Below are 26,329 nucleotides of genomic sequence, written 5' to 3'. Positions count from 1 at the left end.
ACTTACCTCATGTGACAAATAAAAGGCAGCAATCCCCAAAGGCCAGAAGCAGCACAGCATGGAAAATACACTGAGGCCAAGATGGTCTCTTGGTGGCATCATTAAGAAGTTGTCTTCACTTTCTGTGTCACTCGAATAGTCACTCTGCAAGAACAAAAACAACAAATAGCAAACGTATTAAAGGGATATGCAGACATTGAAAACAATGCATTTTTTACATGACAGCTGTAATTAGTGAATTCATCCATTCAGTATATAAGGCTCTTGTAGAATGTGCCGGAAATAATGCAGGGGCCTTATAGGAATTCTGTTGAAAACAGACAGGAATTAACACAGCAAGCAATCTGCCACTACACCATAGTTGGCCATACCAGCTAGTCCAAAAATGTCATCATTCTCCCCGAACTAATTCTATGGATATTTTAATATAGGCCTTTTCCATTATTAGGTTATATGTTTACAGGATACAGAAACAGAAATTTAGCACATACATTTGGAAGAGTGGGAAGGGAGATAGAGTTGGCTGAATTCCTGGGTAGAATGTCTAGCAGGAACTGGATTTACACTAGACAGTTGGACTAATAAAGATAACAGAGAAGAATATTTGCATTGCAATTAGGAGGAAAGAAGAAGGTCCCACGCTATGGTGTTGGAAGCAAGAGAGGCAGAGCCCCCTGGTTATCACTGTATGTGTTTGACTGGTCATGAAAATAAATGGCGCAGTAAAGCAAATTGGCGCAGTGTTACGGTATTTCATAATTTCTACTATTTATGTTCAGGTTAGTCTTACCGGTTATCAAGGGAGTAAATATTTCCAACGGGTTATACTACATCAAAGGAATAATGAGGACAACTTTGTCTTTAAGCCCCTTAAAGACCACATGATCTACCCATATGGATTGTAAGTCAGTAAATAACGCATTCATTATTCGACTTTTTTTTAATATAACAAATTAGATAAAAAATTGTCCTAGATTTTTCAAACTGTCTAAAGCTAAAATAATGTAAACTGCTCACAGCAGCCAATCGCAGCACACAGATTTCATTTAACCAGAGCTGAGAGCTTGGACAGCTTCTATTTTTCACACATTCATGAATCTGGGCTTACCTATAAAAGGGAGTGTGGTTTATATTCACTAACAATGAAACATTTTTTTAAAAACATTTTAGGGGAGATTTATCAAACTGGTGAAAAGTAGAATTATCTTAGTTGCCCCTAGCAACCAATCAGATTCCACTTTTCATTCCTCACAGTTTCTTTAAAAAATGAAAGGTGAAATCTGATTGGTTGCTAGGGGCAACTAAGACTATTCTACTTTACACCAGTTTGATAAATCTCCCCCCTTGACTTTAAGTCGATAATTAAGTCATCTAAAACTTAGACTAAACAATTTTAAAGATGCACAAGATTTTAAAACAGACGGAGCTCCTGTTAAATTTTAGCACATTTTTTGGGTATATTAACACCATGTTATATGGCTGTATTTTCATCTCAAAATGACGGACATCCAAAAATAAAATATGGCCCCCCAAAAATAAAATAAATCATGTGAACATACCCTTAAACTGTCTAGTCTTAAGTTAACACTCCTAAAGGTCCACATACACTTTAAACTTTTGTCAGCCATACCCAACACTCGTAAAAGGTTTCGCCATCAATATAAGGTGTACAGGGATCTCTTGAGCGTTCACTAACAGATGACCTTTGTTCTTGGAGTGATCAGTTGCAGTGAGAGGTCTCTGGCTGTGGCTTAACCGTCTTCTCCCCATAGCCAAACCATGCCGTTCCTGTATATGGGGAGGACAGTGTGAGGATGGGAGAGATAACTGACAGCTGAACCGTTCGACCATCAGTTATTGAAGGTTTATTGACGCCTATTTATTTCCCCCATTGTTCTTCTTCTGATTATAGGGATTTGACCACAATGTCGTTGGTTAAGGAACCAGATGATTAACCCCCCTATAAGTACTTGCACTTGGGCTATAAAGAAAATTTTGCAGAGATCACTCCATATTTAAAATTTTCTGTAAATTGCAAACGTCACCAAATCTATAAATAACCCATCTATGAGATGGTATCAACTGCTGTATACGCCATGTGTTGAGATATTTTAATGCATGGCATCTGTTTCCATTTGTTTGTCCAGGCGTATTGTAATTTTAACATATCTCGTGACTATACATATGTTTAAATGTATATATAATAGCAATCAACATTCAGAGCGAGTAAAAAGCAGTAGATTGTAATATAAGCTTTGAGATCGGTGTACAGAGAGGGAGCAAGGGTGTTTGGGTCTTTTGGAATATTTCTTTAAATGGATACACTGTACTTTATAGACATTTAGGAAATGCAGCTGAAACAGCTGCCAGGAGAGATGGGAAGGATATTCGGTGAGATCTGAAAAGTGTGATGAGTCAGGAAGCTGAAGTAGCAAACTATGGTTTAGCAATGGGAAAGCAATCAAAGTAAGTGCCTGTCAATCAGCACTTTGCTTAACGAAGTTGTGGCACCGACTAGATGTCTTATATGATGCCAAGCCGCAAAGAATGGAAGTTATAGAAGGCAAGTAATGATTGATAGCCCTGTAACATGGTCTTTGGCAACTCCAGTAAAACTATTCAATATGTCACACTTACTGTTTCACTTGTCTCGCATCAGTGGGTCGGAAGGTTTGGCAACACTATTATTTAGCGTATACGAACATATTGGATATATTAAAAGTAAAAAGAATTCAAAACTTATACCGTAAGTAAAAGCAAGTAAAAGTTTCAACTAAGGTATAGCAACACCCTAATATATAGAAGCAATTGCATAATCATCAAGGTAATCTTATGTTTATATATGCACTCTCATAGTATCGTACAGTCCGCAAATAGATAATGGACATTCAGCTCCCATTTGGTTTCTTAAATCCGTGGGGTCACCATTAGCCTGCCACTGTCCACTGAGTGACAGTCATTGCTTTGAAGAGAGTATTGTAGTTTGTAATGATGATATTATACTGTGCCTAATAAGCTCAAATGGTACCCCCCCTCCGTCGCCAAAACTGCAATATGATTTCCATTCTAGAGCCAAACAAAGCCCAAAAAGTGCTGAACTGCACATATAAAGTCACACTTACACACACAGCCTAACACACAGCCAAACTGAGATACATACAATGCCATATGTTACTTATATAATGCAATAAAGCACATCTATAGTCCAAAGTAGTGTCTAGAAAGTGGTTCAGTAGTTACATACTTTTCCCACATAGCACCCTGTGGTACAATGTTGTGCTCGAATTGTGCCAAATAGTAGGGGTGCCATACTGTACCCAGACACTAACAATCACACTTCAGTGCCAAAAAGTGACATTCACTTCCCATATAGTGTCAAACCTTACCCCAATAAGTAGTGAATGTAGTACAAATGCAGGGCCAATTGAAGGACATTATTTATTGGTTGGGCAGCAACTATTAGGAGGACTACACACTACAGGATGCCCACAGGGGGACTAGCTCCATTGAAGGTATTTTTAACTGAGGGACAAACTACCATGGGGACTACGTTTTGGAGAAGTATAATCCAAAGCATATATGCAAAAAGATACTTAGGAGCACTTGCGGCATTCCTTGGCCCCCCAGAGTACTGCCTCGGCCTGCCCGCCACCTCCTTTGGTGGCGCTTACATATGAATATTCTTTTATGCATAATCGGGCTGGTCTTTGACACGCATGCACAGGGACAGCAGCCGTCTCATATACACTTGTTCGTTCAAGACCGGCCTGATTATGCATATATGAAGATGCATAGATAGATGTCATCAAAGTAAGCGGTGGACAGGCCGAGGGGGTGCTCGGGGGGGGGGGGGGGCAAGAAATGCCCCAGTGCTCTAGCTTAATTGCATATTTGGGGGCAGAACCCTACCCAAACTAGAGACTAGAGTTGTGCTGTCTCTGAAAAAAACGCCATGTTTTTCTAAGCCTATATAACCACTGCAGCTGGTTTATGCCAATCTCTGCTGTGCCATATGGAGAGTACAAGATACCATAAAAAGCAGGGAATCAGAAAATAATAATGAAAGCAAATTAAATTGAAGAAGTATATTTAAGATAGTGGTAAGTTTAATTCCCATGAGTAAAAGTTCACTAGACAATAATTTACAAAAAACTTAAGGAACATACAGTATTCTGCTTCATTTTGAAATATCATAAACTCCTTACAACCATAAATCAGTAAACTTATTTCTTAAAGCTTGTTTTAAAGTTCCTGCCTGCTATGTTCTCTAAATAATTGAGTTCAATTGCATTGTTATAATTGTGGAAGAATAGGTTTTTGCAAAGTAATTGAATCCTTAGTGAACTTGAAACATCTGTTTTCTACTTTACTAGATGTTAGATATAGAAAAACCATGTTCCTGTAATACATTATTGCTGCTAGGGATGTAACCAGGTTGGCAGGAGCCAAAGACAATCTGTAATTTCTATGCCGGTTCGGGAGCTTGGCACATTTTTAACATCCGGAGATTATATTTTGATCAACTTTACTCATGAACCATGCAATATGGGTTCACAAAGCACGAATATAAAGATCACATAGCATTTCAAAGTTAGAACCTTTGGGAAGAAGCTGAAGCGAAGTCGCATTAATCAAGCACAGTGTACTGTTTCAGATGACTAATTTCTGGCTTCAAATCCTCAGTACTGGGACAACTTTGGTTTCTATGGGCATCAATTCCCTCAAAATAAGAAAATGAAGCCTCTCGTTCCTTTTTGATGCTTTTCATCAGGCGCCCATGTCCCTTTTTTATGTGTTGTCACTCTGACCCTCAAATAAGCATTTTACTTACAAATGAAATCCGCTACTTTGCAGTGATTGATGGTTTGGTGAATTGTTTCTGTCAGAAGTTGCTTTATCCACATTGGTGTATAAACTGGATGAGCCCATTGAGGTTTGGGAAATGAAAAACTCCACGTTTTCAAAAAACCTTCTGACATCCTTCTGTCTCCATGGCCCTTAGCGGTGGAGTTTGGATTCTTGCAGAAACCACAAATCTTATAAATATTGTGACAAATCCTACAAGCGTAAAATATCAAATGTTACACTGTGTTCGGCAAACGGCTAAATTGTGGTTTTATTTATCTGAAATTTTAAAAAGAGGTGGATCACGTAGTGGAGGAGACGGGAAATTTTACTGGTATTCTATAAGGATGGGTTCACATAAGCCACAACACTAATTTTAGTGCTTCCATATCAGTGGTTATCTTCCCGTACACTTACAATTGTCTTCGACCTCCTTTACCAGTGAACACTAAAGAAAGCGTCAGCCCTTAACGCCTTAACCGCCATGACCAGTACATTATGGTTGTCCACTCCATTCCTGGTGACCAGTGTTGTACTGGCCCACCAGAGGATCGGAGCTCCGATGGGCCCCCAGCTTTAGAACTTGCACAAGCACTGACTCACATGTCTTTTCTCACTGGTTCCTCATTGGTGGGCCCCCAGGATCATTTCCTCTGGTGGGTCCCAGATACCGCCAGTCCAACACTGCTGGTGGCTGCTGGCTAACAGCTTCTATTAATAGCTGCCATAGAGTAAGCTGACAGCATGAGGCCTTTACTAAGTCTCTGTGGTTGTCATGACTGATCTGGTAGAACAGCCTACTTATGGCTCAAGAAAAGAAGCCCTAACATAGCTTTATGGATGATAAAATAAAAAAGTTATGGTGATCGGAACTTAGCAGCTGTGAGGGATCAGGGTAGAGTATGCTTTTTCTTAACTTTGAAATCACCTCCTACTTCATTGTAAAACATTTAGTACTGTATTTCCGGAATACCCTGTAAGAAACTTGAAAAGACCAATTTGTTGCCCTCAATTTTATGTTGATATCTAGCAACATGGACATAGCAGGGCTTTCTCCTAAAGCAAAGATTCAGTTGGTGCCCCATTCCAACAAATAATACATACGAAACCCAATATGGCAACGGTCACGCCAATCAGCCCCCTGTACTGCTCTTACTTTATGCTATGATTAAAAATTATCCCTACAAAAAGCATACATGAAATGTTGGAGGGTTTTTATGTGAATCCATAGCTTGTCTATCTGCCAACACATGTGGCTGCAGTATGTTTTGCACATATCACTGAGCTGTCAGCGTCCCTTGTATCACTACTAGGGGTGACCAAGTGTCATATGTCATGACTCCCCAGATCACCGCACAGTAAAGGTAGGATTGAATCGCTCATCAAGAGACCTCCACTCTCAAAACTGACAATCATCACATCCCAATAGAATCTGATGGTCTGGGAAGTAGTGTGTGAAGAAGCTGTTATCTGTGTCTGCATGGTGGACATGGTGGAAGTGGGAGTTGCTCATGCTGATCGGCCAGTTAAATGAACCTCTCTACTCTACTCCATTTGCTGTCAGTGTGACCTTTCATAACCACTACTAACAACACCTACTAACAGCTAGCCTATAACAGCCTTGATGGCAGGCAAGTCCTCAAAAAAATTTCCTGCTTCTCTTAGTTCATTGACATGCCCATCTTTAAATCTGCCAACAGGGCAAAATGTTTTTGAGTGCATCTTAGAGGCATGTCCAACATCCAATCTAATTCAAGAGCTACACTTGAATTCAGGTAAATTGATATAAATCATTAATTGTAACATTTTAGCACAATTTTAGTGCACTATTACAGCCACTTACCATTAGTTTCAATATAGACTAAATACGAACACAGTATGAGTGCAAGACATTCCTAACACAGGATGTTGGACTCCTGTGTTAGGCAGATGTTGGACTCCTATAACAGTGAAATTGAAATAAACATCACATGAGTGGTGGTGTCTGTGAGCAGAAGACTATGACTATGTTTCCACTTTGAGAACATAGTGGGGTAAGGTGGCCATCTCATTATCCTGATCATTATGACTGTATTAATTTATGATTATATCGAGAAGGCCACTTTTCCCGCTATGCTCTCGAATTGGGAATATAGGGGAAAATTTATCAAACATAGTGTAAAGTGAAACTGGCTCAGTTGCCCCTAGCAACCAATCAGATTCCACTTTTCATTTCTCACAGACCCTTCGGAAAATGAAAGGTGGAATCTGATTGGTTGCTAGGGGCAACTGAGCCAGTTTCACTTTACACCATGTTTGATAAATCTCCCCCATAGTTTCTGTGGTCTGATCAATGAAGACAGGATTAGTGCACTCAGTGCACTATGAAAGTCACTAAGCAGCACAATCAATATACAACATATCCTCCCTAAGGTAAGATGCTCTGTGTGGCATCTCTTGCTGAAATCTGTAGAGGCTGCAGTAGATGCAGTAGCAGACAGGGCGGACTAACCGCTGAGGCAACAATTTTGCAAAGCTTTTCCTGCAGACCATAGAAAAATACTGTGACTATATTATCTTCTTAAGCCCTGTGTAAACACTTAAGGCCCTATTACTTTAAATGATTATCGGCCATATTTGGCAGATATCGGCCGTTACAGACGATAATCATCTGGTATAATAGAAGACAACTGACATGAACGATGTCGGCTGATCGTTGCTGTCATTTGTCCTTCAACATGTTGAAAGCCAAACAACCAGGATAGCAATGTTCTGCTGCCATTGCTCCGTGGAATAGGAGCGGCGGCAGAAGACCGCTGCTATCTGATATGGGCTGCCCGGATGATCTAGCAATCAATAGGGCAGCCCCATTGCAACTCACCGTGGCCCTCCCGCACCTCTCCACACCCCCACAACCCCGCTCTCGCCCACTCGCTGCCAATGGTGTCGGCAGGGAACGAGGAGCAAACTTTGCTCCTAAATATCGCTCTGTGTAATAGGGGCTATAATTTTCATATACTAAAATCGAGAAGACAGACAACTCTCAGTTTCTCATGTCATATCTGTAAGCTTGACTTAGGCTAAGGACAGAAGATCTGTCAGTCTAAAAGTTTTTTTTAATGGACAGTAAATGTATTAAAAAAAATTAATTAGAAACCTAGAACATCTGTTTATAAAACCATCTACAACATATGTCGCATTATGGAATAATTAGGATGACAGTTTGATTGACAGTCAGTCACGTTGACAGTTTTATTATCTCTGACTTTCTGAACACTTTCTGAGTCCTGAGCACAACAACCTCGGAGAGTTATTTATTTAGATCCCCCTGGATCAACCATTGAGCACACAATGTGCCTTTTCTGAGACTTGTCACCTGTCACCACTAGACAGCATGTCTTATATCGCCGGCTGAAAATAAGAATCTTCACTACTTTGTCCCATGGTTGAATTCTGTTTTCCAATCTTATGGTCAATGGAACAATAGTTTGCAGCAGATTAAATGTTCTGATTACTTCTTTAGATTTACTTCTTTAGTGGGGATATCCCCACATTTTTGGCTTGTCAGTTCATGTGCTGTAAACATTTACTTAGTGGAAGTGTCATCTGTAGATTCCACACTTACCCCAAAGAAGAAGGAGCCATATACATAGTAATGTATACTTACCTGTCCCACTCCCCTGCCGCTGCTGGTTCCCGAGTCCAGCCACCCTGCTGCTGTTAGGGATTTCATAACATCTGATGACGTTCCATTTCTATAGGAAATGGCTGGTCAGAAAAACTTTATGCTGAGCGATCATTTCAGAGGGAGAGGCATGTCATTGGATGTTTTTAGAAAGCTGACATTGGCACAGAACGGGTGGCCCAGGAACCGGCAGTGGTAGGGGGCAGAACAGGTAAGTATACATCATAAGTATACATTACTGATATGTCCCATGCAGTCTTGGCTAAGTATGACTTTTTGCCGGGTAACCCCTTTAACCCCTTTCCAATTCCCTGGTGTCTAGTGGGGGGATAGATCATCTGAAGCTGGACGGGGTCTGCGCCGTAATGGCACTGATCCCGGCTTGGCCCTCTATTGTTTTTGGCTGCAGCAGACAAAAGCAATAGAATGCCTATCTCATCGATCTATGCAGTATTCTCTGCATCTCTATGAGAGATCAGTGTGGCTATACTAAAAGTCCCCCAGAACAGGTATGGGAGAGGGAGAAGATAAGCAAATCAGGGGCTTAGGAAAGATGACACAAACTGGAGGATGAAAGCAGTTTTCTATGTTCTGGAAGCACAGTTTTCAAAGTTAATGCAGTGGCAGCACATCCCTAACTATTTTTATCTAAATTCACCTATCTGTATGTTTTGGGTGTGGGAGGAAACCCGCACAAACACAGAGAGTACACATACAAACTCAGATGTTGCCCTTGGTGGGATTTGAACCCAGGACTCCAGCACACTGGTGATGCAGTTATTGTCCTAAAAAACAACTTTTAAACTTTTAAACCCCGTGCCCAACGGGCGTGGCCTAGACTGTGTATGCATTAGGCTGGCACACCCTCTATGTCCCTCCTCCCCACCCTCCTCATCATTAGGAATGCCCCAGGAAGATTGTCTCCTATTCCTCAGCTGTGTCAGCCCGGCATCCTCAAGGCACCTGTGCAATGTTCAGACAGGAGAAAATTTTCCAGTGGCATTCCTAATGATGAAGACGGTGGGGAGGAGGGACGGAGTGGTGGTGCAAAGTTAGGGCACAGATATTCTAGTTTGCAAGTTTAAAAGTAGTTTTTTTATGACAATAACTGCATCACCTGCCAAACGGACCCCAGGGCAGATCTTGGATTAAAAGCAGCTATCTGAAGGTACAAGTGATTTGGGGGGTCAGATTGTGGGTACAGAGTCTCTTTAAGATTGTTGGGTGGTTTTAGTAGTCAGTTAGTTACCTCTTATCTTGTGGGTAGGTTATAAATATTAAAGGGGGTATCCAGGCTTCGGCGGTTCCTGGTGTCTTCAGCAAGCCGGAGCCGGGATCATGTAAAGTATATGCTCGCTCCAGCCGCCCACCTGCAGCCCTGGCCGCCTGATCCCCCCCCCCCCCCCCGCAGCCCCAGCTGCCTGATCAACCCCGCAGCCCCGATCTAACCCCCCCCCCCCGCAGCCCCGGCCGCCCTACCTCCTCCCACCCCTGCAGCCCTGGCCGCACGATCGCCCCCCTGCAGCCCTAGCCGTCCGATCGGGGTTTAACGGGGCGGGCTGGGGACGAACTCTGGATTTTGTCTGCCATTGAAAGAATAGGGCCGGGATCTGCAGCGAGTATCGCTGCAAATACGCACCAAGAGGACTCGCTGCGGATCCGGCAAGTGGGTTTGTATCCTTAATGGAACTTTCACACCTTCCTGATTCATAGGAAATACTGCTGTGATCGCAGGACTTTATTAGCTATTAGTAGTATAAAACAGGCAAGTAAAGAACTCGCGAGCCTAAGTTATTATGGTTTATTTCTGGAAACAGCCATAAACCATGCAGCGGAGCAGGAGTAGATTTCTGTGCAAGTTCTGTCGGCTTTACTAAGAGATGTGCTCCTCTTGGTAAATACGGCTAGGTAAATAGGGACAGGACTGATATACAAAAAGCCACTCCTGATAAATGTCCCCCCCCCCCACACACACACACCTTATTCTTATGCTCCCCAATGTCCTTCTGTGGTGTCTCCAGGTCTTGACAGGTGCAGGTCTTGCTGGCTTTACTAAGAGGTTTGCTCCTCTTAGTAAATACGGCTGGGTAAATAGGGGCTGGGCTATATTTAGGACTTGCATATGAGTAAGCCAGTTTTGATAAATGTCCCCCCTTATTCTTAGATCACCACGCTCTCCCAGTGTCCTCCTGTGGTGTCTTCAGGTGATCACTGCCAACACCACTTCCGATCTTGTCTTGACAGTGACAGTCAGCCAATCACTGGTGCTGAGAGGGCTATCAACTTTTGAGACGATTTTATCACAGGATGATACTTGGGGAGCATGGGGAGGTAAGAATTAGATTTATTTATTTTTTTCCAATCAGCAAAAGTCTAAAAATCTGCCTTTAGGAGACTGGACCAGGATTTCTGGCAAGTTCAGCTTTGTTTTACAGCATGATAACAAAAAAATAATGGATGTATATTGCAAACTTGCTTTATGTCACATCTACTGTTGATTTAAATTTTGAAAGTTATAACAACAGTGACACTTTAAGTGTCAAAGTACCCCTTTAAAGATATACACATTGGGGGAGATTTATCAAACATGATGTAAAGTCAAACTGGCTCAGTTCCCCCTAGCAACCAATCAGATTCCACCTTTCATTTTCCAAAGAGTCTGTGAGGAATGAAAAGTGGAATCTGATTGGTTGCTAGGGGCAACTGAGCCAGTTTTACTTTATACCATGTTTGATAAATCTCCCCCTTAACTTTAAATTATGCTCAAAGCCAGGCTGTGACTGTCATTTTATTGCAATGCTTATATTCTATGGATGTTTATAGTTATATATAAATCATTATTAACTATGTCTGGGTGTAAAAACGGGGCTTGCACCAAGTCTGTTCTTTATTTTCCTTTGAATAGCAGGATCAAAGAGCTATGAAAAGAGAGATGTTTGAGATGTTTGACTGACCCAGCTGGAAATTGCCTATTACCTTTCAGCCTGCAAACTGGAAATTTTTGATCCATCAAATGTGCTAACGGACTGTATTAAAGTTGAGTGCGACAAATTGAATGTTATATAATAGTTTTGATAGAAAGGTCCTACATTGGAAATAATAATAAAGATGGAATCCTATTTGATCCTCACTTCTTGTCTGTACCTGTTTACACACATCCAACACACATCAAATATAGATACACAGTTGCAATCACACTTGTTCACTCATTGAAAATAAGGGTTAAACTGACAAAATTTTACTTGTTTGCAAAAAATAAATAAAACCAAACCATAACATTCAAAAAGAGCAACACAACTAATATAACAAGTAACAGATTCAAGACATCCCTGTTAGGAATCCTAAACCATTGAGCTATTTATATTGTTCACATTGTTTGATTTTTATTTTATCTAATTATTATTATTATTATTATTATTATTATTATTATTATTATTATTATTATTATTTTCTTGTTGCAAACACCTGAGGGTTGGCAGTGGGGGCTGAATAATTTGTATATATACTGTACTTTGAAAATGAGATAAAATGCAAAGATTGAACTAGGATTCTTTGGGCAATAGTTTTTATGGCCCACTCCATAGGAAATGATTACATCTATAGTAACAGTAACATTTGATATCATTACATATGCACAACAAATCATCAATAAGACCTAACAGTTCATTTGTGAATCAATCCATAAGAAAGACCCAAATCACGGGTTCTCCATGAAGTTTCAGGCTATGTTCAAACACAGTAAGGCTATGTTCACACTACGTAAGAGACCGGCCGTTCCGTGACCCTGGCTGGGTCACGGAACGGCCGGTCTCTGGCCAGATCATCTCGGCCGGTACTTAAGTACCGTCCGGATGATCATTCTGGCCACAGAGCTCTGATGCGGGCGCATCAGCGCTCACTTGCATCAGAGCTTCCCATAGCCCACAGTGAGCCGGAGCCGCTCACTTCACTGTGTGAACTGACAGGTCTTTCTGCGGCCAGAATTCACTGAATTCCGGCCGCAGAAAACTGACATGTCAGTTGTTTGCGGCGGCGTATGGGATCCCGGCCGGAGCGCACACGATGTGTGTACGCTCCGGCCGGGATCCCATAGAGCAAAAGGCATTGTTCCACCGTGGTAAAAGTACGGCCGTTGTTGCTATCAGCAACAACGACCGTACTTTACGTAGTGTGAACGTAGCCTAAAAGTGTTCAAAATAGAAGAAACAAGAGTTGCACTCACTGGGGATGTCTTCACAAACTTTATTTCTTCATCTCAAAAGTAGAAAACAGACATAGTGCACTACAATGGACATGACAGATGCTAGACAAACAAGTAGGTGACAGACTGTTTCACGCTTCTACTGATGCGTGAAACAGCCTGTTACCGCCTTGTTTGTCTAGTGTCTGCCGTGTCCATTGTTGTGCACTATGTCCGTTTTCTACTTTTTGAGATGAAGAAATAAACTTTGTGAAGACATCCCCGGTGAGTGCAATTCTTGTTTCTTCTATTTTGAACACGTTTGCATTAGACTCTATGGTTAGTTAGCACCGCCTGTGGTCTCCATCCGACAGCAGCCTGCCATTCATTACCGTAATTACATATTATCTCAAGTGCCGCTACTTTCTATACTTTTTGTTGTCACACACACAGTAAAATATTACCAAAATACAGCCGTAATTTTGAGTGAAAATAAAAATGTGTGAACATGTGGGGGAAAAAATCAGGTCATAGATAATGAGCATGTTCATTATTTGGACGGTCGTAATTAATTAATTATTTATATGGTGTATGTGCACAGCCGGCCACTTTTCCATTGACTTTAAAGGAGCGCATTAATAGACAATGTTCACACTAAGTAAAAAAAAAAAAAAAAAAAAAAGGAGAGAAAAGTTGTCCACGTCCGTTATTACCACATTTTAATTCACGTCAATGATATGCACAGTAGTCAATAGAATGATGGCTACTAAATTTCACTGTCTTTCACTAAAATAAAACACTATGTGAAAACAGCCATACATTAACATTTGGTATCATTACATACTGCATGCACAACAAATCATCACTAAGATCTAACAGTTATTTTGTAAATTATTCCATAAGACAGACCCAAGTGGCAAATCACTGGTTCCCCATGCCATTTCAGTAAAATATTACCAAAATACAGATGGAATTTTGAGTGAAAATAAAAAATGTGAACAGGTGAAAAAAAAGAAGAAAAAAAAAACCCAAACAGCTGTATTTAACAAAATCAGGTCATATTATGTTTGTTATTTGGATGGTCATAATTATTTTCGCTGGTTATTCTATATGGTGCGTTTGCACTGCTATAGACAGAAATCCATAGTGAGATATTTAAAATAACAAACTGGTAAAAATAAGAGTTGCTGGGTGTGCAATGCCGGACACTTTACTATTGACTTTAAAGGAGAATATTACTATATTGAAAATATGGCTGTGTTTTTACCAAAAAATTACAGTCGTATTTGATATTATTTTACGATGAGTGAACCGTGCTTCAGAGTGGTTTTTTGCTGAAAGCCTTTTTTTCTGGGCCCATCTCGGGATCTGTTAGTATTCTGATTGGCCGGGCTGTAGGATTTTTTTTTTTTTTTTCTAACACAGAGCACTCCATGGTCTACTACATTGTTCTCCTCAGTAATTCCGACAGTTAGGAGCAAACAAGTGCTGTCAGAGCTCATTTGCTCCTCGTTCCCCGCCCGCTGCCGCCACGTGTATTACACTATTATACGCGACGGCAGCGAGCAGGTGAGTGCAGAGGGGGGGTTGCTGCCCGGGTGATCGCTATATTGTCCGGGCAGCCCATAGAGGATAGCGGCGGTCTGCTGCCGCCGCTCCTATTCCACTAAGCGATGGCAGATCGCAGCTATCACAGCCATTTGTTTTTAAAAAAGGTTGAAAGACAAACGACTGCAATGATCAGCCGACATGAACAATGTTGGCTTATCGTTGCCTTCTATTCCACGAGACGATTATCGTCCGTAATGCCCGATATCGGCCGATAATCGTTCCATGGAATAGGGCCTTTACACAGTAAAGAATACAATACCATCAAAGCATAGTCTGATTGTACTGTTTTAACTGCATAAACAACCTACTGTATTTAGATTTACTCAATTATTTCTTAATATAATATTTCTGTCTAATAAACAAGAAATTTTATTACCATTCCCAACCTGAAATGTACATCTCGATAATACGCACATTGAGCAGTGGTTTAAAAAGGGCATTCTAAAGAGTCTTCACGCTGTGAGAAGAAATTTAGCTAAGAGAAAGTAAGATACTTGCTGGTCAGCGTGGGCATTTCTATGGCATAAAATGTATTTATATTCACATAGAATAACTGCAGGGATCTCAATGCAGCGAGGAAAGGAAATCATGTTTACTCAGGAACCGAGACTAATGCCCTTAAGAAAAGTAAAATTGATTTAGTTGATATTATATTCCATAATTCACAGGGCATGCACACCAAGCCATTAACATTATACACTGTCAATTAAATTACAAGAAACTAAAACCTGCAAATGGTTTGTTCTCACATGAATAGGTCCTAGAATAATATTATTGCACCTCTCCGAAGTTTGATGTGCTTAAACCTGTAGAGAGATGTGTATATACATTTTTATGGATGATAAAACTACAACTTCAAAGAATCTAGTGGCAATAAGATAAATTCTAGTCATGTAACTATAAATCAGGGTAGTAAGGGTTTACAGATTTATTAAATTTTTTATTCATTAATTTTATATCTAATAATTTTAAATAAAATATATGTAAATGTTAAAGAAAAGAAAATACATAGTTTGAATTTTTTTGCATAACGTACTGTAGATTTTAATATTTGCACAATGAATAAAAAAGGCTTGTTCAGGGATGAAAAAAATGTTTTTATGTGGTTAATCTACCATATTTTATGGCGCATAAGACAACTGGGTGTATAAGACAACACCTGATTTTTTGGGGTTCGCCTTATACTGTCCGCAGCAGGATTTACTAGCTGGAGCCCTGCTGTGGTCAGGAAGGGGTTAACTGACGTTAAACAATAAAAAACAAACAATTCAACTCACCTGTGGCCCATTTCGGCAGCCGTGCATCCCCCTTCACGTGATGGACGTGATAGACGCTGTAGGTCCCCGAAGCTCTCCCGGCAGCCGAGCGTCTCATTGGAGAAGCTTGGAGAAGCTAGGAGATGCTTGGCTGCTCGGGAGAGCTTTGGGAGAATGACAGCGGCTTTGGGGACCTCCGGTGCAAGCAGAGTACCATTTTTGAGCTCCCCCACCGTATGCGGAAACCTTACCCGGCGTTTAAGATGACCCCGAGTTCTGTAAAGATTTTTCAGGGTTAAAAAGTCATCTTATACGTTGGAAAATATGGTAGAAATTAAAAAAAAAGGAATACTTTCTCCAATTCCCCGCAGTTGACACGCCAATGCGCTCAATGCCTGCTCTTCACCACTTCTTCCCCATTCCAGGGGTGCAACGTCCATGCAAGAATTATCCCATTGAACCAATCACTGTCTGCAGTGGTGCCATGCCTCAATTAGTGGTTGGATGAGCAGGCAGTTCTTGTGGGGATGAATCACCAATGAAGCCAGGAAGACGTGGTGACAAGCACGGATCAGGAAAAAAATTGTATAATATCTTTATTATATTGTATAATAGCTTTTATTTTAAATAATTTTATACAGACCCCAATAACAGAAAAAAATCATTTTACTTATACACATCTAATTACCAGATAATATTTGATCAGCCTTTCTACAGAATTTTAAATTGAAAATTATTGGAACTCATTATGAAATATATTTTACTAATGAAACCCTTAAAGTGACTCTGTACCCACAATCTGACCTCCCCAAACCACTTGTACCTTTAGATAGCTGCTTTTAATCCAAGATCTGTCCTGGCGCCCAACAGGAGTATCTGTGCCCTAACTTTGCACCACTGGAAAATGTTCTCCTGTCTGAACATTGCACAGATTCCTTAATGATCCAGCCCATGTTCAGTATTCACACAGCTTATAAATAGGAGACAATCTGCCTCGAGCATTCCTAATGATGAGGAGGGCAGGGAGGAGGGACAGAGAGGGTGTGCCAGCCTAATGCATACACAATCTAAGCCCAGGCCATTGGGCACGGGGCTGCCATTTTAAAAGTTGTTATTTAGGACAATAACTGCATCACCTGCCGAACGGACCCCAGGACAGATCTTGGATTAAAAGCAGCTATCCGAAGGTACAAACGGTTTGGGTGGGCCAGATGGTGGGTGCAGAGTCGCTTCAAAAACGTTAAAAAAAAAAACCTTTGCTATGCCAAAAGTTATGAATGTTCAGACTTTAACCAATCAGGTCAACAAGTTCGGAGAAGTACATGCTTACCATGTTCACTTCTGGCTCTGTGTCACATGACCTGTACAGACTCCCAATTAAAGTCTAAGGGGGCATCTCAGAGCAGGGAGAGGAGCACATGGCAGCATTGGCAGTTCTCTCTTTAGTCTACTAATCCATCACACCTTGACCAATAAAATCTAGGACATGTCAAAAGTTTTTTTTTATTAATTAAAGGTGCACTTTAAAACAAGATTTTTATACTTCTGCTAACATCAGTTAAAAGAAAATTAGTAAAAATATGAATTTTTGAACTATAAGAATTTATTGGAGATACTCTTGCCCTTCTTCATGAACAATATTGGAGCCACTTGGCTTGCTAAATGATTGGTGACTATATTCACTCCCAGCTCTGTGTCAATTTCCGACCTGGTCAGCCCAAAAGACTTACATTACTTCCAGGTCATACGACACAGAGCCAGGAGTGAACACATAGTGCGCAGAATTTTTTCGACTTGTCCCCCTGATCGATCACGGTCAAAATGATCAGACCAGTCAGACACTGCTCAAAACTGTTGACACGTCTCTCTGTAGTGTTTTTTTTTTTTTTTTTTTGTACTCTTTAAACCATTACTACCATTTCCAAAACCTTTTGACCTGTCATAGAGGCATTTCAAAATTTTTGGTCATAATCTGGATGCTGAAACATCACCAATCTCCTGAATAAACAGGCAGAAGTGTTTGGCTGAGCTCCTCTCTCTCTCTCTCTCTCTCTCTCTCTCTCTCTCCATCTATCTACTTGCTAGAGGATTCTATAAAAAGTCTATAGCTATCTCCTGCAGCATGGAGGGAGGGTGAGGAGTGCTTAGCTGAGCCCTTTCCCCCACTCATTCTAGCAACAGGTAAGAGTCTGATAACCCAGACCCTGAATATTCTTTTGACATGTCTCTATACCATAAAAAGCAAAAAATGATCCTTCATGTTTGTAGGCCGGTGCCGTTCACTCCACTGAGTGCACTGTCAGTTTCTCGCGGCGCCGCTAAGGATCCCCACCGCAGTATATACTATGTGTATACACTCCAACCGGGATTCCATAGGCGGCGACGTAACGTATATTTTCGCGTTAATTGTAGTTTTACGAAAATATATGTAGTGTGAACATAGCCTTAATGTGAGGCCAAGAGAGGCCAATGTGAATGTGGGAACCATCTCTCTGAGGTTCACCTTAAAGTAGTGAGGTGGCACACTCTATTTGATCAAATGGTGTGCTAAGAACCTAATTTTACAAAATCTTTAGGATAGGTTTTTATTGTGTGTACAACAGAGGGAGTATATTCGGTAAGTCCTGGCACTTGCAGGTTGCTGTTGCACTTTCCTGTTTTTGTCTGTATTTTAGCCACAGTGGAGTGCAATCTGCATAGTGTGAACAGAGGTATTGGAGTGCTGGCCATTTTTAGCTTTTTGTGTTATATGTATAGGGTGTGGCTACCTTCTGTTGGCTTGCACTCCACCCATATTCTGTGGGTTTAAACAGAGTTTAGTCAAATCCTTTCACATGTTCACTATAACATGGGGAGATGGTACACTCTATTGGGTAACTTCTGGCACTTGAAGGTCGCTGTTGCCTCTATAACATGTAAATAGTTTTTTGTTTTTTTTATGATAGTAGCATGTTAGGAAGGTAACTATTTAAATGAATAAATAAAATAACATTATATACCTTTTGCCTGGAATAGGTTAAGTGTACATTCACATGTATAAGAGTTTGAAGCACAAAGTGAAGCAGACATAAAGTAAAAAATATGCAGCATCAAAAAAAGCTGCGAGCACTGTATGTGTGAATGTACCCTTAATAGGTTCCATTTTCTGTTGAATTAATGATATTCAGCACTTGTTCATTTTCCGCCTTGAGCCTAGCTCGTCTTCTACAGCCCTACAGTCTATTTCCCTTTCACTAGTCTTACTCTGTACATTCATAGAAGATTTTCCATCTTCTTAGGGTATTAAACCAACTTTTGTAATGCCAAGTACCAAACTCTTTGCTCAATGAGACTGTCATAACCAGTTTTCGGATTAGTACGAAGCAAAGTACTGTGGCTGATTGTACTATACTAAAAAAAAAACTATGTCAAGCCTTTTCATTTTGCAGTACAATGGAAAAGACTTGCCTAAGGCTTTCCCTCCTGCAATGATTATTCATTTTAAAGAAGACGTTTATCAGCACCACTGTGTTCTACTAGTCCTGGAAGCCAAAGTATAAAGTCACACTTCAACAAATGACAATAGGAAAACTGTGATTCACTCTTTAATATCTGGCAGTAAAACAAAAGTATAATTCGCAGATTCCCTGCAGGTTTAAACACAATTGCTCATTTTTGGATCAGAAAGTGTATGCATTTCCGCTACTAATTGTACAGCTACAGCCTAATTCTACGTATATTGTTTAATCCTGGTATGAAACCCTCATAGAGTTGCCTCATTAGAATCGCAATGAGTTTCCTATAGTTTCTGTATATTAATGCTATTTAATCACATAAAAAAGTGAAATACAAAAGCCAAAATTTATTTAAAGTGTTTTTTAATGACAACATTGAAAAAATATGACTCACTATTTTGATATATAAAGCATTGGTAATAATGGTCCATGCGAAGAAACCTGGTTTACAATGTGGCTCTTCAAAGATTAGCTACCGCTATTACATTTTTTCTTTATGTGTCTACTTATATTTTGTTACCCTATTTATATTTGGATAATAAAACTGGTGAAGTACCTCATCTAGAGACAGAGATATTGGTAGATACTAGACAAAGAGATAATGTTATCTATCTTTCTATCTAGATGGTATCTATCTATTTATCATCTCTGTCTTTACTACCTCCTTCTCAATCTACATTTTCCAGTATGCCTTAGCCATAATTTTTTATTATACTTTACTAAAGCTTTAGTTTTATTTGGTCTTCGTCTAGTTATATTGTCCTTTATATGTTATAATCCTGACAGATCTTTAGGCTGCAGGACCAAAACTGATTTTTAGCAATTATCTTTCCTGGGTTTTAAAAATGGCTACTGGTACTTAGACTTCCCCAGGACTTATAGTAGGGCAGAACAGTGGGGCCAATTACAATGCAAACTGGAAATTCATATCAGCTTATATCAAACTTTAGAAGCAAAAATAAATAGCAAATCATCATTATATCTTAGTGGATAATTGTAGTATTTGCAAGGAGTAGTTTTCTGGAAGGATAGGCAAGACAATGTGCAAACAACAACTACAACAGGGGCACAGAGTAAGGCAATGTTCCTACTGGCTCCTGGTTCCCCATCAGCCAATCAGTGCTGCCGTGCACTGATTGACTGATGGAGAGCGAGGAAAGCCAGAAGCCTCACACACAGCCGCAGCTCCGAGCAGGTAATATATGCTTCGGGCTAGGGCTGCGGGCGGCGGGATGCAGAGGGTTAAAGGGGCCAGGTCACATACAGGCAGCGGAATGAAAATTCCGCTGCTTGTATGTGACCCATTCACCTTCACACTACCAGGATCCACAGCTGATTTTGCTGCAAACTCGCAATCTGTGCGGATCTGGTACGTGTAAAGCTACCCTTAAAGGGTTATATAACCACCTCTCCTTTTTACCATGCAAGGTTCTTGAAGACTGTTCCACTTCCTAGTTTCATTAGTGGGTGGTCTGGTTAACAAACATTGGTCATATTCACCAGCAGCACTAGGGCTGACATCAGTTCTGCCAACCAGTGCTCTGCTGTTCTGTGCTGAGCTCAGCTACACCAACTCTGAAGGCTTTACAGCACTGAAAACTGTCAGTGTGATTGATTAATGCAGAGATAAGCCTGTACACACAGATGCACGCTCCTAGATCCAACCAGGGAGGGAGTCATCAGCATGGCCATTGCTGATAACATAGAGGTGGTTGGGATCCTAGACAACAGCTGATGAGACACATCAAAGGGCCTAGCAGGGAGATAATCCTGTTCCCAGTTTAATAGTTGTCCTTTCTTGGACCACTTTTGGCAGATACTAACCCCTGCATATCAAGAACACCCCAAAAGACCTGCCATTTTGGATGTACTCAGATCTAGTCATATCGCAAAATTTATGGAAAGTTACAAAACTCTTAATAAATTTGGCACCTATCTGAAATCTATACCTGTTATGAGCAGGCGTAGATTTGCACAAATAGTGATGTAAGTTTCTGTCTTTAGTAATAATATGCTATGGGAAGTGTAAGTTATGCCTCCTACTGGTAACCATGCCTTTCGTATCATTTTATCAATTGTGTGGGCATGGCATGCACCAAGATTTAGAATGTTTTATAGCAGAAAAGGATCAATCAATTCCCTTAATGACTTAATGTAATGATAAGTACAGCCCCATCTTAGCATTAGCTTCTCCAGGACTGATAGTTAAACTGTCAGTTTCTTATAAAGAACTTGCTGGTAAAATAGGTGATTTTAACTTTCTGAGAAGCTAATTTAGTGATAGTACCCAACATGATCTTCTTTCTGTTTTCCATACTTTTTTAAGGTAAAAATATGGACATATGGACAAAAACATTGTGTGAACATATCCAAAGCATTTATATAGTCATCATCTTGTCACACAAGACGCACATTAAAGAAAACTTTTATAAGAACAGTCTGCAAGAAACAGATATGCAATTAAACATATAAGCAAGTGTCCTATGTCATTTTTAAAGGGAGTCTACCATCAAAAAATGTATACTATTTCAATATTTTATCTTTAGGTGACTATTCATATACAAGATTTGAAATATTAAAATTTTCATATTCATAATAGGATGGCTACTGTGTCAAGGTCAACAGAATCATCATATTTTTTCCCTGCCCAAAGCGGCATTGGGCATGCAAAGACAAAGAAAGCATGCAAGGTGTTACAGTTGCTAAGGCGCCCATATACTCAAAGCGTCACACTTATTATAACTCATGGCAAAAAAAAAAGGAAAAGGCGATCTCCGCATATTTACAGTGTTATCAGGATGCATGGCATGTAAAATATTGTTTGGTCTAGTGTCGAATGATCCTTTTAGGAATAAATTCGCTGTCAGAATCAGGCATTCTCAATTACCAAAGTTAAACAAGTGTGACAAGAGATAAGCAACGAATGATGAGAACTGGAAGTGACATTTCATTATGGCGCATTTTATACTGTTTATGTAATTAATTAGATAATTAATGATTAATCTTCTTTTGTAATGAGCAGTGAACCACTACATAACTTCACCACAATAACTTCCCATAATATCATTTTTGAACATATACATACAGGGGATAAAGAAAAATATCATTTATAGGATAAAAAAAAGTATTTTTATAAATCTTAGAATTCATATTGTATAATTAAAGGTAACATGGCTAGCAACATTGCACATATCAAAAGTATTGTACAATAATTGTACATGGTAAGGTTAATCAAAATGCAACCAGCATTAAGAATTAGCTGGTTTTGGCTTAGATGGGAAAGTTACTTATAACTGACATAAAAGAAAGGTATGAAGAATGGAAATGGATGAGAGATAAGATTCTTTAAAGGTTAGCAACCAATTTAACAAACTTCTGACATAGTAGAAGTTTTGATATGTGGGGGGACCAGATGCTGAGACCACCATTAACTGCTAAAACTGTCAAATAAGTGCTCAACACTTTGCACTCAATACTCTTTCCAGACAGCGGTATATGAATTTATCGAAAGTGAGAATTTCTATCAATCTATACACTATACGCTTAACTTCCTAAGGAGAGCTGAGCAGGGTCGAGTGGATATGAACAATGCCTGTTCATTGTAGCAATTGGTGAGAATCTTGATGGCCTGACAAATCAATAGTAAGTTTGTCAAAAATATATATATATATTTTTTTTCATTTATTTCTGTTAAACTTATTTGTGAATACCCTTTAACCATTCTAATCTACTAATTATTCATTAAGTGCGTTTTTTTCCCTTCCACTTTTTAAAGGAGAAGTCTGGCCAATTTTAAAATCTGGCAGTCGGCAGGGGGGGAATTGATCAGGAGTACGAACTTAGCTCTCCCTGTGCCCATGGCGAGTGGTGCGACCTTCCCCCCAAGTTGAGATGTCATCACAACTCCTGCCCTGGTTGATGGACTGGCCACTCAACTAATCATAGACTGGAGTGGCATCCCGCCCCTGTCAGTGACTGGCTGGGTGGCCAGTCCATCAGTTGGGTCTCAGAGCCCAGCGGGGTTCCAAAGGCCAGTCCCACAAATCACTGCGGGCACAGGGAGTAAATTTATCCTCCTGATCAAACTCCCCCTGCAGGCCACAAGATTTTAAAATTGGCCAGACCTCTGCTTTTATGGAACTTCCCCACTGCACAAATTGTGATCAGTGGGCTCAGTACTTTAGATCTTATAGTTTAACAGTGAACTACAAAATTCACAGTAATTTAATTACCTTGAATAATATTCAGATCAATAAAATATTTACAAAATTAAGATTCCAAGTGTTTAAAATTTAGCTCTGGGTATCAAAGTCCAAATGTCAGAGGTAAATTAGACATAAATTAAATCTATCGACATTTCAAACCAAATACCTATCTGCTATTCCTACATGACAATACCTTATCTTAATTTAGTAAGATTATCTAATTGTAAATGTGAAGGACAAATTCTAAAGTGGTTCATTTTTAACCATAATTAAATGGATTGACTAACCTCTAACTCTTGGAATTCTTCCTCCTCTTCTACGTCATAGGAAAGAGTATGAATTTTGATATCTTCAGAGGAAAGGTCAATGAACTTGGTATCTGGGTAATCAAGACTGTCTTTGGTTGGTGATCTATCTTCAATAAAGGTGGTTTCACAACACTCAGTGCTGACATTCTCGCCCCAGGAGCGTAAGACGTTCTCAGAATACAGAATGATGTTGGGGCGATAATGAGACTCCACAGTCTGTTGTAGCATGTTAGGATCCAAGAGTTGCTGAACTGGGTCATTTTTTATGTTGTCCATGCCAGTCTGAGAAGAAATACTTCCAACAATATGACTCTGATATTGAGGTGTCGGATAAACCGAGACCATTCCATCTTTATTTTCCGCCATTAAATTTCTTGTGTTGATTAAGCCATTTCGTTTCCCGACCTCTGTGATTTTATTATGCATAAGCACACTGTTCTGTTCAATTAAACCATCCATATTTTGAGTTTGTGTGTTTTGCTTGCTTCTGTAGCTCCCGTTGTAGAGGAGAATGCAGGTCACATTTGCCTAATGGCTTTTATTTTCCTAAAAGCAGTAAAAATAAATGATGTAAGGAAAACAGAAATGCAAGCCAGCGACATCCAAAATGAATAATCAGACAAGTCTGTGTAATTTAGTCATTATGCCTGATACTGCACACCGCATTCTAATCAGTAGCCCACGACTCAGTAGTTTACAGTTGATGCAACTATGGGCCATATTCATTGTGACCTGGGTATTTCCATATTAATTCACAGGAAGTTAAATGAAAATGGAGCTTCGATGCCCTGAAAATTTGACTCTGAATATAAAATTTCTGCTCAGTTTCAATGATGGCTGACTCACAGTGTGATGGAAGTTATTAATTCATGGATTGGATGACACTCAAGCTTTAGTTGATCAAAATGCCAAATTTAATTATGCTAATGGAACAATAGTCTGGGTAACTGTTTATCTACATTTGCATAATATTTACATAGTTGTATAGCTGGTACACTTGAAAAGAAAAAACATACTTTATGTCCATCAAAGGATGAGAGAGGACGCGGATACTGGGAAGGGAGATGGGTAAACTTTGGAACTTTGCTTTCCCCTTATGGTCCGGAGAAATGTACTAACTTACTGTTATGTATGCACCTGTTTGGCTCTCTGCCCATTCCTCAGCTCGTGGCACGTGGCTGAGATGGCGCTGATTGTCAGGTTTTTTTTTATTCATTTTATTGTTGTCTGAACACTGACTTGTCTGCTAAGGTTTTGTTGATCAGCCACATCCGACTTGCCTCTGATGTGTTTCTCTGGCTAGTTAACTTTGGATTTCTTTGGTTATTTTATGACTGACAGGTCTTCTCCTAGTCGGTGAGTGTTACACTCAGGTGTCTGTGGCTGGAGATTAGGGGCTGGGCCAATCCAGTCCCGTATCAGACCTCTGGTTACCTATAAAACACCTTCATTGCCTGCACTAATTGCTGGTTATACTTTATATATCTCTGCTTTGTATTTTGACCCTCTGCTTTGTAACTGAAGTTCCATGTTTTCCACCTGCCATGATCCTTTTACCTGACCTTGGACTTTGCCTATGGATTGTGATTGTGTACCCTGCTGCCCTTCTGTCGTGACCTGTCAACCCTGCTTTATTCTGTTTCTTGGTCTAGTCTCTTTCTGTGTTTCACCTGCCTAGATTATGGACTATTGCCCAGTTGCTCACTGCTGCCTAGGGCAGACCGAAGCAAGTAGGCAGGAACATTGGGTGGGATTAAGCCTAGGATCCACCTGTCTGTGTCTGGCTTTTTTATAACAGTTCCTTAAACTTACATTTGCTAACTGTGGGGGAATGGGAAACTTAGCAAAATTGATTTTTGTCTCTTTAAAGTTTGTGCCCTTCACCATACACCATAAATAATAAGTAACTATTATTCCATTGGTTAATGCCATTATGGCAACACAAGATATGTATAATTTTTTTAAAGTATGTTTTACTGGTTTTGCTCATGTCATGGAAAAGTATGGTTTCATTGTGTTTCATTTCAAGAGCCATTTTAATTTGTCTGTCCATGTAGTTGTAAGAGGACTTGCTTTTTAAGGCCACATATAAATTTTTGATTAAATATTTGGTGTGTGTGAGGGGGGGGGCATTAATGTTTTGGTATAATTATTATATATCATGGTGTTATTGCTTTCCATGCAAAAAATTGACATGCAATCTGTTACCCTGGCTGTCATGGTATCCCGCTGGTGGCCTATGATCGTGTTCATGAGCTATTTTATGGGTTATAGAGGTACAATTGCCCCCTCCTTCTGTCAAGGAGAAGCAGCAGCTGTTATTGCCTGCGGCATCAAAATAGTTTACAGGCTTGTGGACGTAACTGTGGGAGTCCAACTGTATATCACAGCTGTTTTCCACTAAGACAAGAACAGGAGCTGTACCTGCAACCATTCATGCACATAGTAGAAGTAACATTGCATTAGATATAATTGTTTCTTTATTTGCTGGAATGCATAAAAAAGGGATGTACCATACAATAAACAAAGAAAATGGAGAGCGAACTCTACACCAGATAAAACCATAAGAAAGTATCATTAAGGAGGGGAGTACAGATGTTACTCAGATTCAGGAGGGGAGTTTTGGAACGCTCCCCTCCACCTCCAGGTTCTGGTTCAGAAAGATCTCATTGATATCAGTTTCTGTTCCATGTAGCTACCTTTTGGCTTCTGGAGAGAAACACTGGGATTCCCAAATTGATTTCTCAAATGCATAAAAGGTTCAGT

At 40.0% G+C, this 26,329-nt stretch overlaps 1 protein-coding gene across 1 annotated transcript in view; it reads right to left on the bottom strand.

Moving 5' to 3' along the window:
• Positions 1–26,329, bottom strand: part of SYNDIG1 (synapse differentiation inducing 1) — a 181,517-nt gene that overhangs the window by 46,300 nt on the left and 108,888 nt on the right. The window contains exons 2-3 of the mRNA XM_069954757.1: positions 23,543–24,109; positions 7–144 (exon numbers count right to left, since the gene is read on the bottom strand). Of these exons, the coding sequence (XP_069810858.1) occupies positions 7–144; positions 23,543–24,022 (618 nt within the window). The 5' untranslated portion in view covers positions 24,023–24,109. The remainder of the gene's footprint in view (positions 1–6; positions 145–23,542; positions 24,110–26,329) is intronic.

This window comes from Dendropsophus ebraccatus, chromosome 15, assembly GCF_027789765.1.
Source record: "Dendropsophus ebraccatus isolate aDenEbr1 chromosome 15, aDenEbr1.pat, whole genome shotgun sequence".
In the NCBI taxonomy this organism is placed as follows: domain Eukaryota; kingdom Metazoa; phylum Chordata; class Amphibia; order Anura; family Hylidae; genus Dendropsophus; species Dendropsophus ebraccatus.
The sequence above is the reverse complement of the archived record's forward strand: the minus strand, read 5'-3'. Positions and strand labels throughout refer to the sequence as shown.